Source organism: Condylura cristata, unplaced genomic scaffold, assembly GCF_000260355.1.
Source record: "Condylura cristata isolate star-nosed mole 26May11 unplaced genomic scaffold, ConCri1.0 scaffold00003, whole genome shotgun sequence".
NCBI lineage: Eukaryota > Metazoa > Chordata > Mammalia > Eulipotyphla > Talpidae > Condylura > Condylura cristata.
Genome location: NW_004567104.1, coordinates 49,652,534 through 49,667,503, shown reverse-complemented (window position 1 = coordinate 49,667,503; position 14,970 = coordinate 49,652,534). Strand labels below are relative to the sequence as shown.

General features: G+C 33.1%; 1 protein-coding gene across 2 annotated transcripts in view; it reads left to right on the top strand.

Annotated features, from left to right (window-relative positions):
• EPHA6 (EPH receptor A6) overlaps positions 1-14,970 on the top strand; it is a 563,177-nt gene that overhangs the window by 213,908 nt on the left and 334,299 nt on the right. For both annotated transcript variants that reach the window (XM_004675273.2, XM_012734527.1), the window contains exon 5: positions 10,344-10,679. In XM_004675273.2, the coding sequence (XP_004675330.1) occupies positions 10,344-10,679 (336 nt within the window). The remainder of the gene's footprint in view (positions 1-10,343; positions 10,680-14,970) is intronic.

Sequence of the window (14,970 nt, the reverse complement as noted above, 5' to 3'; positions counted from 1 at the left end):
TTGTGGACAATATAATCCAGCATAGGTAGATTGAGCTATTTTAAATGGCTACACTCCTGCCCGACAAGTATTTCTAAAACAAAAATAATAATAATAAACAGCGCTCTGTAGATAAGTAGTGGAAAATTTCCTATTCTTATTTTCCTAGAAAACCATAAGTATTGATAAGTTGAAATAAATTGATTCCCATGAATGTAATTATTTAGTGAGATAGCAGAGTAGGTTATTGGAAAGACTCACAGATTTGGTGTGAGGATAGTTAAGGAAATAAGTGTGGAATATAACAAGCTAGGTTCTTATTGTTGAATGAGAAATGTGTAATTACCAGATCTGCATTTTCTGTTTCTTATAACTTCTTTCCTTATTTTTTGTCTTGGCATAGGAAAGAATAATTTACTCTACCCTTATATATTATTCATTGAATTCCTGTAAATAAAGGCTAGATTAAAAGGAGAAAAAAATAATTCATTCACATGGGACCTTCACAAAGAGATTCAACAAGATGACCAAAGTAGGCTGCTTTTATGTATTTTATAAAAAAGAAGCATCAAATCTGTGAAGTGACAGAACAAAGATTTTTAAGATTTCGACATTAATATAGTGAGCTGAGCAGAACTTACACAGGCTAAACAGGCCTAAAGATTCTTGTCTGTGCCAATAAAGATGTCTCTTTCCCCCCTGTACAGGGAGGGCACCCTCCTCATGGGGAATTTATTTCCTGTTTTTAGGGAAAAACAGTTAGAGAGTTAGAGTATTATTCCATCATTAGAGAGTTAGAGTATTATTCCATCATTGTCTATTTCTCAAGCAACTTTAAATTCAACACAATAAAGATGTCACTTTGACACCTTTTGGGGCTCTGCGCTCTGAGCCCGAATATTGGTATTGTAAATTATGTCTACAAATGTAGAAACAAACAACAGCTTAATTCTGGTCAGTGGAAAGTGTTAGGCTAGTATCAATTTGCCACGGTGTCACCAGAGATTAAAAGAGAAAATCTCCAAAGAAAAATTAAAGCTTTCTTCAGCTCTTCTGCAGCCACAAAAGACCCCACAGAAGGCCTCTTTCTGTTAATTCCATTACACTTATTTGCTTTGCTGTAATATAACAAAGTATATTAATTAGTTCACTATTATTTGAAGGACCTCTTGGTTCTTCTCTGTTTTCATGATCATGTGTAAACTGTTATATCCACACATGTTGCAGGTGTTTGTATGGATATCAGTTTTCAATTACATTGTATAAAATTTTCCCCATGTTCCATTTTGCTTTTGTGGCTTTCCACATATTCTCATTTTCATGACCTCATTATTACCTGTAAATATATAATCTTCATAGTCATCTGACTACAACCTTTAACAACCTGCACTTGCCATGGGAACCTTTCCACTTCTCTGACCTCATTTCATGTAATACTTTTCCTTTGTTGGTAAACTTCTGGGCTTCAAGATGCTGAATTTATTTTCATCCTAGTTGTCAACAGATTCCTCTACTTGAAATTCTCTCCTTCTAGGTCTTCTCATTGCTATTTCCTTCTTGCCATTCAATCTCAAAAGTCAGCTCTTAGGACACATATTTCCTGAATATTCATTCAAAAGCAGAATACCATTCAATTATTCTTTAATCTGATGTTTTATTTTTATGGGTTATATCACTTTTTGAATGTATCATATTTATCTATACGCTCATGTTCTTATGTGTAATTATTTTACTACAGTAGATGACAAGGGCCTTAGGATCATGTATTTTCTTTCTATAGTGTATCTCCAACACTAATAAAAGTATCTAGCAGATGGCAAGCACTAAATAAATATTTGATGAACAAATAAACTAATAATTTCAAATTCCATCTTCAAAAATGACTTTCATTGCTTTGTACCTTATCCTGCTCAACCACCCCAACTTGTTTCCTTATCTTGGAAACCCTCATTTACCCACGCCTGCAATCCAGATAGCTTAGGGTCATGATCCCTGCCTGAGATCTCAGCATATCCAAGTAGCCACAAGTCTTAGGAGTTCCACCTCTTGGTATTTCTCCTACTCATTCTTCCCTGTCAATCCTGTCCCTTCTTTAGTTAAGGCCCACCATTTCCTCTTGGGTTAATTAAATGATATTCTGGCAAGTCTCCTTCATTAGTCTTCTGTCCCTCCACATATTCCAAAGAATTAGTATTATTTTAAGCCAAAACAAACTTCTATTATATTGTCACATGTTCTTAACTCTTTCAAAGTCTAACACCTGTTAGTCAAAACTGTAAGAGTGAATCCAAGGACATCCAACATCCAGTGCTGCCCTATCTCTCCCTTTCCAATTTTAACTGTTTAGGATCGCTCAAATAGCCCAAATACCCTTTTACATGACTTAGGAGTTTAGGTCATCTTTATTTATAAAAAGTCATTGTATCTTCTTACATTAACTGCAAAATATATAAAAGAAATCACAAGTAATAAGTCTAAAATGCTGAAATAGTTTCTCTCACAACTTAGTCTACTTCATAAACTCAACTTTTTCTCTCAGGTGACTCATTAATTTGCTTTCTGTCTGCTTTAAAAAATGAGCTGGAAGGAATACTTCCAATATCGGGTCTTGGTCAACTAGGGCTGCATCACAGAGCAGTTCAGAGTGCAGGATACCATGCTGCCTGCCAAAAAGCCTATTAAAGTAACTAAGGCTTTTCCAAGTCAGGAGAAAAATATAGTCAGTAACATTGCAGAAACAATGTAAGAAAATAAAAGTTACTGAGAAAGTAGGAAAGTTAGAAATGTTCAAGAGAAATGAAGGTCTAATAAATGAATGTATGAGATGTTAGACATAGTGTAATTCCACAACATTTTTTACTTTGATGTTTTTCATGTGTTTAAATAGGTTTTTTTTAAAAAATAAAGATAATGTTTAGTAGCTAAATATTAACATATTTAACAAACATTTGTGTCACTTAGAAGAGTTTAAAAATGCTATGTAAATAATATATGTGAATAAGCCACATTATTAAAGAGTTCATATTTTTTGTCACCTAAATATGTAATCAATGACATGTTTTGTGAGGTAAAATAGATTCTTCCAACTTTTCTCTTAAATCCCAGGCAAAAATCATGGATTTGTCTATGTGCATCTAACATACAGTAACAGCAATTGGAAAAAGAAATGTTGCTCTAAAGCTAATTTTGTAAAATATGGCTTCGTTATTGCTGGAATAATTCACAACTTGGAAAGTCTTTACTTAGAGAAGAACAGATAGTTTATTGGGATCAGCAGGAAGGTGTTCTTCCTTGATTCACCCACCCTACTTGTGCCCCCATTCCTTCTTGGTGGCTGAAGATGCTCACATAGGTACCTCTGCTCACTTTGTATTTTCTTCTTTTGTTTCCTCATCTGTTTGGATTTGGTTATCCCCCCACAGATACACCTTCTTTTTCTTAAGCTCAGGTACTACATGGAAATAACCATTCTGGTTATCTTGCAACTGAAACAACAAAAGCAAATTGACTATTTAGGTGGATCATTTTAAATACAATGTAGTAGACATGGTTTTGCAGCTATCATGATAGAAGTTGCAATGATGGATTTTATTACTTCTAGCAGACTAAATTATAATCTAGATCTGCATTATTACAACAAATAATACATACTACATACTCATCTCATGTAACACTGTGATATATTTTGAAAAATTTAAATGACCTTTATATTACAAAATAGATGCTTATATTTAATGAATATCGGTTTCCTCAGTTCAGATCATGGTTGTAAGATGTCACGTGAGCTTCATGGAGTTTCCTAAACACAAACACATCAATTTTTATTTCAACTGAGCTTCTTTTACCAACTCATCTGGAAGAAGCTCCTTTATAGGTAAAGATGTTAAGTGATTATTCTGCTAATGCTAAATAATTGAGTTGCTGTCAGGGTGATTCTATTCTTGACCTCCACAATTAGAACTCAGAGAGAATTGTTCTATTGCATATTATCTAATTACAGAAAGCAGATCAATTACCAGGAAGCATCTGTAATATAAAAGAGCAGTCATAATTATTCTGCCACTATTAATGCTGTTTAAGAAAGGTTTATTAATTTGTTTTAAATCTATTCATTCATTGTTTTAGTTTTCCCTCCAAAATTATGACAGAGTATGGTCTCTTTTATAAAAGAAGCCAACAAGCACTTATTTTTAGTGAATGTTTAAAAATAATTTACCCACAACAAGAACTTTTTTATATGCATATCATATAAAGATGTGTGCATATTGTTATATGGTATTAGGAAAATTGCATAGTCTTTGACTCAAAAAAATGCCAGGTTGCTCATAATTCAGTTTGTATTTCTGTTTGGTTTTTACCTACATATGATTATTTGTTCTTTAACTCTTACCCTGCATAGTTATAGCACATTTCCGTAATTCTTACTAAGAGTATATCGTATGGTTTTATTTTTTTTTTTAAAGATTTACTTACTTATACTTACAGAATTGGGGTGCAGGCCAAAGGAGTGGAGGGTGAGAGGATCAACCAGAGACAGAGTGGGGAACAGAACAGGCAGAATGACTGAAATACGCTGCTATGCGGAAGAGCAGGCAGGTCAGAGGAGGTCTGCAGTGCCATCTGGTTCAATCCCTGGCCAGGGATTGGGGATCCAGCTCATGGTTGCTGTGACTGCAATAGTTTCATAGTGCTGGGTTTTAACCTGTTGTGCCACCGGGGTGGCCCAAAAGTATATTCTATGGTTTTATATTGGGGTTTTATTCTCTGCACTGATGAGGGTAGATAACAACTTTTTGAAAATTTTCTCAAACTAAAATTATGTCCCTTTTGTACAGAGTAGGAACATGAGTTCATCAATGTTTAGTTTTCAAATTTTTTTAGTGTCTAGATGTGTTTTCAGAAGCTTTTCTCTTTTGCCAATGTGTAGAAGTATGGGTGTTGCCCATTTTGTTAATGTGTGTATTAGTCAATCCTTCTTTTCATAATATAAGCACTTTCTTATACTTCTTAAGTACTTTTACAATTACTGTACCCTTGAACTTCTACTTTTCAATATTTTACAAAATTTATACTATGTGAAAAATAATTCTGTGAAGATTGTACAAAGCCATGCATTCTATCCATTCCCTTAGTTAAAGCAAATGTCACCTTTGGTCAGGCTGTACCAAACTAAACTTGTATATATTTATACAAATACTCCAGTGTAATATATGACTTATATAACTTTCAGTCATAAAAGTGAGGATAAAAAATGCCTTAGATTTTGTATTGTGATACCTGAATCCAGTAAAACATTCAAGATGGTAAGTATACACATTAGAACAAAACAAATGTTCAAAAATGTTAGCTATTTTTTTCAGTGTATAAAGGTCAGTTCTAGTTCTGCCTGATAGCAGGGGAGTTCTCACGTGGGGGTAACACCTAAATCAGAACATGGAAGGTAAAGAAGAATTTTCAATTCCAAATAACCAAAAGCGGTAAAGCATGTGCAAATGTACCAAGATGCAGCAAAAGAAATAGCCTAATGGATGGGCCTTCTTATGACAATGTATGTAGTCAAGTTGAGAGGTTTATATTTTAGTCTAGAAGTGATTTGTATTTGATTGATTAGATTTTTTTTTTGTTAGGAGTTTTAGAAATAATAGAATCGGTAAAAAGAATCATTTAAATTATCACTCACAGTACTATAAAAATAGTAATGGATAGTAAGTCTTAATTTAGACAGCAATATAACTACTGAAATACATGCAAAAGTAAAAATAAATGAGAATATATGCAATGGAAATGTGGGAAGTGCTTATTTTTCCGTATTTTGAACAACATTGACCTTGAAGATACAATTCTCAATTGTTCTTCTGCTTATAAAAATTTCATTTCTCTTTGATTACATATTTAAAAAATCTATTGTGGGAAGACATATTATTTGCTATATGTGTGTTTTGAAAAATTGTACTCGACAGTATTCCATACCTTTTAGTATTTATTTACCTAAGTTTTCGATTGATAGCTGAATGCATTGTGATAGAGTAAAATCTAAACTTAAAAAGATCTAGGTATCATTGTACAACTAATGCTCTCTAAGGATATATAAAGGATATATAAGGCTATGAGTAGATAAAATATTTCTTATATCCAATTTCTTTATTGGGATAAGTTGATTTAGTTCCTTTTCTGTGGCACAAACTGGCGCTCCAGTTTGTGATGCCTCATCATCCATTTCCAAGTAGATAAATATTAAAGAGAGAACTTAACAGATAGAGCCTGAGGTGGTTTATAGGCAGAAAATGCAAAACTGTTTGTTATAGATGCTGCTCCAATGAAATACATTTTTTGTATAATGTGGAAATGAGATTAGATTAACATAAGGGTGTAGATAACAGTGAAATAAAAAAAATTAGCTATACTAAGAGATAGCATGATGAAAAGAATGACTTCGAGCTTTAGTTCATCTATATACTTATCTATCAATAAATATTTTTATTACATTATCATTCTAGATATGTGCTTTTTCATTTGTTCCCATTTATTTGTCTTTTTTAAGTAAGTTCTACAATTTACACATTTACACAAGCTTTTGTCTAAATATAAATTTGCTTCAAAGTATTTTTTTTTTTTTAGTATTCTCTGACAGAATTTTCTCTCATTTGTAAACACAGACATGAAGAAATCTGTTTTTTATTAGGAAACTACACTACTATAGTCTTGGAAGTTGTTAACAATAAATATGTTTAAATTATTGCCAAATAGTAACTTAAGAACTGGTAAAATAAATTAAAAAAAATTTTTTTTAATAATAACCTTTCATGACTTTTTATCTTCAGCCATTTTGGACCACATTTTTATTGTACTTAAGTTTAAAAAAAAGGCATTTACAAACCACATTTAGCTATAGAATTATGAATACTCACTCTGCAGTCAAAATGAAAAATTGTGATTGTTAATTAATTAGTATTTCTCCATAATTACAAACATGAAATGTTTTTCTACAACAGTTGATTTAATAACTGAACTATGACCTCTTCTGTATCAGCTTTTAAGTGTGATCTATAAAATGCTAGGAATCTACCAGATGCTTCTTGGAAAAATTGTTCCACAAACAAATATTTGGTTAAATGTAGTTAGTAAACTGAGGCAAATCATGTTACATTTGTTTCAGTGTTAGCTGCCCAGTAGTGAATCATCGAGTGCTCTGTTAATTTTGTATTATATCCCTTTCGTCTAGAGATTGTGCACATTTTATGTTTGGGAAATACAATTCTTTTTAAGAACACTGCATTATAAAAATTATAACTTAAAAATGAAATAAATAAAACAAAAATCATAGTGCACCTGTCCTCTGCCATTTTGAAGGGAACATGGTGGGTGGTGGTGGTGGTGAAGGGTCAGATGTTTTTCTGTTAAGGGAAGGAACTGCCATAGCTTCTCGTGGTTTGTATATTTTTAGAGCACTGTCACTTTAATTTTGAAAATGTAAAAGGGAAAATCCCAGCTGAAGCAAAAGAAAAGATGAAAAGAAGTAGGGAGGAGAAAATATATGATGAGCTTGTAAGACAACTAGTGCAAATAAATCAGTTATTCTGATTTGCACTCTTTTTTATGAAGTCAGTCTGGAGGATGAAGTATGGAAATTGCTTTTCTTAAGTTACTTATTTCCTTTAAACAAAAATATCAACAGAAGGAAATCCCTGAGAATTTTCAATAATGATCTCTCCAAAAGGGTTATTCCTGCCAAGATTATTTTTCTATCACTGTGTCATATAATCTTTGTATAATTTATAAATGATAACAAAGCAATCAGGCCACATTCATAAAGACCCAATGACATATAATTTAGTTGAATCTGAGGATTAGAATTAATTGTCTCTCTTTGTTCCAAGTTCTAAATCTTAGTAAATGATTCACTGCATGTCATTACAGCTTAATATTTGCATGAAATCACAGTTTAGCTGGCATAATTTAACAGCAATTAAAAAGCTATTTAATCGTCGTGCAAATTGGTATGAGGGCCCTTGAGTAAGAAGGGTGTCTGCCTCTTAAAGTATCTCCAGGCGGACAGTTATATACTTGCAGACACCCCATAACATAATTGATAACATTATTCCTACTCATGGAAATATAAGTGAATAATAATTCATGTTTTCCACTATAAAATAAAGGCAGAGAACAACAATATGAACATGTCATTCTGTAGGAAAACATTATTATGTTAATTATAATGAATCTTTATCTCAGGCGTAAGTCGAGGTTGTAGGTAAAAACTATTCTTACCCCTGTTCTTTAGTTTATGATCTCTTACATACCTTACATATTGTCCTTTCTAGAGGAAGATGTCTCTGGGACTTTCTGTAATATGAAGTGGTTTAAAACAAAGTATATCTTAACCCTTTAGAAAAACTAACCATCTCATTTATAAGTCTAGCTTCAGATGATATAAACATAGGTGCCTGAGGTCCTTTCTGCTCATATCGGAATCCCACAAAAAGAAAAGGAGATATTTAGTACTTCCTACTTTCTCAGCCAATACAGTGGATTTATGACTACTGTTACACAACTCTAGCACTGTAAAACAGATGCTCAGAACTGAGTCCCCTGCACTCACTCAGACCATTCCCAGCACTGCAGTCAGAATGTTCCTTTAAAAAGCATAGTACTCCCATATGTAAAATCTATTTCTTCTTGTTATACTTCGAATGTATCTAGACCTATCCAGCGAGGCTAGCTATTTTGCCATTATCCGGGGCTTTTCTGTTCCTTGAAACTCATTAATTGTTTTTTTTGTTTGTTTGTTTGTTTCCTCTTTTACATTCTAGTGAGTTATTTTCTATAAGTACTATGACTGTTTCAAAATATTTCTGATGAAACACTTGGATAACTTCTAGCCCAGTATTATCCCCTCCCCCTCACCACCTCAGTCTTTCTCAGGCTGGTCTCCCTGATATGTTTCATTTCCAATTTTTCCTTCAGTTTTTATTATTGCATTTACCATCATTTGAATCTTATACTTCTGTCTGTAAGTGTTGTATGCCTAGCTATTCAAATACAAAAGTAAATAACAAGAAATCAGGAATATCAGTCACATTCACATTACAAACCCAAGATCTACCATAGTATATGGCATACATAGTTGTCACTAAAAACAATTGTTTATTGAATGAATGAATACCTCTTATCTTTAAATGCATCAGATGCCCATATCAGCACTTCAGTTTCTTTCCTTGGAGATTATGTTCTAGAAAATTTATTCCAAATTGCTAAGTAAATTATCCTGATTACAGAAATTTAAAGAATTGCATTATATTTATAAAACTTGGTCTTCTAAAATACAACAGGATTTTTATTTCACTAGTTATGATCTGTTTCCAAATATCTATTATACACATAGGCTGTTACAGAATAGGTTCCATGGTATTTCAAAGGTAGCATGCAGCACAGAGCCTGACACATACTTAATATGTGTTCAATGAATCATGTAAAACTGAGATTTGAAGGGCTGACACAAGTCTCAATTAGTGATATGATTTTAGGAAAGGACAAGAATGATTAAAGTATATTAAGTACTCTATTAAATATGATTGCTTATACACAAATAGAAAGGTGTCTAAAGAACCATTTTCATCCATTTCTTGGGACTAACTTGATTTATGAGAGTCTGAAGGAGAAGTGGATTGGGTAGGTTTCTTTGTCATCTTTTGAGAACATAATAGTGTTTAGCAAAGTAAATCCAAATAAAAATCTAATCACCATACCTATGTACAGCCTCTTCATCCCTTCCATAGAATGTTTTTATATCATAAAATTGCCATGGACCTGTAAAAGTCTTTGGGCTGCCTCCACTTTCCCTTTCTCTTCGTTTTCTACCAACAGTCTGTCAACTGTAAATGTATGGTCATTATTCTTAATAAAGTATAACTGTAAATGTATGGTCATTATTCTTAATAAAGTATAAAGTATTCTTAATAAAGTATAAAGTAGATCCTTAGAAATGATCAAATTTAATGAATGGGAGCTTTATCTACAACTCAGTCTTAAAGACTGAAAGATTGAACACATGTTCTATATATGTTTTTTTTTTTTCACATGCTGAAAATGGTGATGTGATTTTTAAGATGAGGGTAATGCCATCACATAGTTTAATGTTTGGGCTATTAGATATTTTCAGTAAACATGTATTTATAGTTGCTTTTAAAAATATCTTTCTAAGACCTAAATGTTCTTGACCACATGTTTTCTTACGGTCCCCATTAGAAGAAAGAGCTCAACCTAAAATTATAGACCAACAAGTATTTATTGATGAAGTTTTTAAGTGAGCGCCATTATCCATTGTCCTATACATGTACATTTGTTCTTTAATTGCTTTTCTCTAGGACCACCTTCAGCTCCTAGGAATGTGGTTTTTAACATCAATGAAACGGCCCTTATTTTGGAATGGAGCCCACCAAGTGACACAGGAGGGAGAAAGGATCTCACATACAGTGTAATCTGTAAGAAATGTGGCTTAGATACCAGCCAGTGTGAGGACTGTGGTGGAGGACTCCGCTTCATCCCAAGACATTCTGGCCTGATCAACAATTCTGTGATAGTACTTGACTTTGTGTCTCACGTGAATTACACCTTTGAAATAGAAGCCATGAATGGAGTTTCTGAGTTGAGTTTTTCTCCCAAGCGATTCACAACCATTACAGTGACCACGGATCAAGATGGTAAGTTCTGCTTTAAGTTCAAACAGACACATGATACCCTTTTGTTGCATCCAGCCCTGTAGGCCTATATTCACTAGGTGTACTGAGGTGGGTTATATATTCTCGACACTACAGAGGTGATTTTCTGGTGATGGTTCTTGTTGTCTCCCAAGGTGCAAAAAGATATTTTTGATATTTCTTCTTAGTAAAAAGGTTAATTATATAGGATGCTTACAATGTCTAAGAATTATACTTTTATAAAACCCTATAACAATATATCTTACAAGCAAATTTATGTTATTTACCAGTGAACATTGTATATTGAATTGTCCCACTTATGCAGCCATGACATTGCCATGACAAATAAACCAAATAGTAAATTTGTGTTCACTGTAATTCATACCTATGTGATAGAAACATTGCAGCCAACATGCTTGACCATGATCACTATCCACTCTGATAATGCAAGAAAATATCCAGTAGTGTATCCAAATGCTGTTGCTTAGGAACAATTTGTAACAAATAGTAAACTTTTTTTTTTTTTAAATCTAGCAGTTTGCAGTTAGTCTTTTTATATCACTACAGATTTTTCACTACAGCATAGTTAAGCGTGAACACTCCTGTGATTTTTATGTGTATTCTTTATGTCCCCCACATAATTTATTGCAGCATGGTACAGAAAAAGATTCAGAGATTATAATAATTCCTTTTGAGACGTGTTCATAAATTACATGGACACACAAGTGGTTGACTTGTAGCTGAAATCTTGTTATCTATTAACACATATATGGAGAGAAATTTAAAATGGTAAATCTATTCTTATGTAATATATTTGTTTGTTAAGTCTGTAGTAATACCGCAGACAAGGTGTCTTAAACAACAGGAATTTATTTCCTCACATCTCTGGAGGCTGGAGGTCCATCCAAGATAAATGTTGTCCATGGGACTAATGTCATTCTATTCCCTTTGCCTTGGCTTGTAGATGGCCCTTGCCTCCCTCTGTCTTCACATTGTCTTTCTTCCATGCAGTCTATGCCCTAGCCTCTTCTTATAAGGGCACCATCATGTTGAGTTAAAGCCCACCTGTATCACTTCATTTTACTTGTATTATTTCTCTTAAGGTCTTATCTCCCAAAGAAGTTGAAGTTAGGGCTTTAATAGATAAATTTTGGAAGATTAAGTTTAGCTCATAATTACACTAATTTAGAATCAAATTATTTGTAATATAAAAGTTTATAGGAAGGTTTGAAATACTACTTAGCAATAAAAAAGAAACCATAACTTAGAAGAAAAGGCCACTATGTTAAGTTAAAAAACCAGTTTGGAAAGCATGTTTATTGCATGCTTTCCTCCCTCTGTCTTCACATTGTCTTTCTTCCATGCAGTCTATGCCCTAGCCTCTTCTTATAAGGGCACCATCATGTTGAGTTAAAGCCCACCTGTATCACTTCATTTTACTTGTATTATTTCTACAAGCCAAGGCAAAGGGAATAAAGCAAGGCAAAGCATGTTTATTGCATGATTCACTTGTATAATATTCTTGGAAAACACAATTATAGAAATGGGGACTAGATTAGTGGTGATCAGGGGCTAGGGTTTGGGGTTGGGAAAGATATCAATATGAGAGGTGATGGGAGGGAGCCCTATGGTGATAATACAGTTATGCATTGTGATTGTGGTGGTATAATTATTGGGGTGGTAATTACATGAAACTATACATGTGATAAATTATATAAAATTACACAAGCACATATATAGAAGCTCTGGATTTTACCAGAGTCAATTTCTTCATTTTGACATTGTGCAAGGTTGCTAGTAGTAAAGAGTGGGGAAAGCTGGGTAAAGCCATATCGGGATCACTATATATTTATTTTTTAACATTTATGGCAATCTGTAATTATTATAAAATTAGAGGTTAAAATATTACTAAACCTCTTAAATATTCATGATGAACACTTTGATATTTGGTTACAACATATTTGAAATGGATTTTATTCAGAATATTATATATAAATTCAATTTCTGCTGATAATCTTCAGAAATGCATCTAGTAAATAAAGTAAAGCTTATATGTACTGCACAATCACCACCTTGTATTTACAATGCAATTTTTCCCTTCATTTAACAAATAGTTTCACATCATAGGATGTTCTTTATTGTTAAAAATGGAATTCCTATTTTCTCCTTTCCTATATCAGCAAAGTCTTGTAAATGTGTCTTCAGGTTAAAGCTGATAGGGTTTTCTTTTCCTCTGTTCAGTAATACATTATTTGTAAGATTTTTTTTTGCTGTCACCTGCTAAAAAATACAACCTAGTACAATTATTCTTAACAAAGATATAAATAATTTTGATTGGAGATAAAAACAGTATATCACTTTACTTTTTTTTAATTACATTTACATAATTTTATACATTCCTATAATAGCCTTTCTAGAATTAGAAAAGTTTATTTAGTCTACCTTCCTACTTTTTTACAGAACAGAATATAAATTGCTTCTTCTAAAAATAAGAGAATTTGTTAACATTGTATTGCTATGACAGAGGTATATTAAGCACAAAATAAAACATAGTATGCCTATATTGAGGATATACTTCCTGAAAGGATAATATCATTAAGCAATTCTTCCCACTATATTTATCTTTGCTGAAAAACTTAAAAGAAGAATTATTAAAAAAGGAACAACTGGGCCCTCCCTGGTGGCGCAGCGGGTTAAAGCACTGCACTAAGAAACTAAAGCCACTTCCGCATGAGTTCGATCCCCGCCTGCCCCGGAGGCGACCACATGGCGTGGCAGACCTCTCCTGACCTGCCCGCTGCTCCCCTCAGCAGTGTACTTCGTCGATCTGCCTGTTCTGCTCCCCGCCCTGTCTCTGGTGAATCCTCTCACCCTCCGCATCTCTGGCCTGTACCCCAGTTCTGTACGAATAAATAAATAAATCTTTTAAAAAAAAAAAAGGAACAACTATTAATTTTACTGTTTTTTAGATACAAAAAGTAATAAAACCAAAGTGTAGTGCCCTTTATTTGAAAAGTATGTAAAAAGTCCCAAATTGAACTGAATGTTGCTACTTATATACTTATTAACATTATGACCAGACTGTCTCCATGTTATAATTTGGGAGACACCCAGACCCTCTGACTTCCCATCAGAAATCCAAATATAAGAGAATCACATTTTTTTAAAAACGCAGATATTCCAGGCAAGGGAGGCATTGTGAAATGTTACTCTGTGGAGGTTACTTTCATATTAGTCAGGATTATATCCTGTTGTTGAGTAGAAAGAGGCTTTTAGAAAATAGGGTGCCCCCAAACCAAAATTTTGCTGTCTTCATTGTGTGCCCACCTTCATAGGTTTCCTGTTTTAAATAAAAGAAGGGATCCCATTATCCCACTTACACATTTTGGGGCATTCTTTTTATTCACTTTGAAAGGCACTCTCCAAAGTCATTGGACTTAGGGGATCATGTAAATAACTTGTCTGATTTAACTGTAGAATGCATTTCATTTTACTACTATTACAGAAATGTGGTATGGGCCATTCATAAAACTTTACTGCATATAATATAAGTACAATGGTGAATGAGCCTTTATGAAACTCACACTCTGTTAGGAAGGCAGATAACAAATAAATAATTTGACAAATAGATAACTAACAAGCCTTGCAGTTTATTCTCCAGGTTTGGAAGATAAGGACTGGTCTTTGTGAGGAAACTTAATTTCTGACTTAGGAAATGAGTAGAATGTAATCAGAAAAGATGAGACTGGGAGATGGAACAGAACTGAATACAAGGAATCAAAGGAAGGTCGAGGAATTAGTCACGGTACCTAATACAATTAGAGCATATAAGAAATTGGCATTTTGCAGAGGTGTCCAGTATGATTTGATGATGGTAATGAGCATTAACATGAAATTTGAAATGACTGGGTATCTGCAAAATAGTCAAGTTGAGTAATCTATTTATCAGAGAGGTTCATATATTACCAGGGTCACAAGTAGGTGAAATGGACTGGAAAATAGTATTCCTCATGAATATATTCTCATATATTATATGAAAAGGGAAGACAAGAATAGAGACCAAAAAAAAATATGTACAGGTGTTTTGATTATGTTTTTATTGTTCTGTGATGAACAATGTAGAACATGAAAATACAAAGTTTCATTAAATTCACTTTTATTTCATGTGATTGACTATACATGTATATATGTACATATTTTTTTCTCAGATTTAGGAAATAATAAGTAAATTAAACCTCCCTGACTTAATTGTTTGCTGCTTATTTACAGTTAAATAAATGTAAAAAAAAATTCC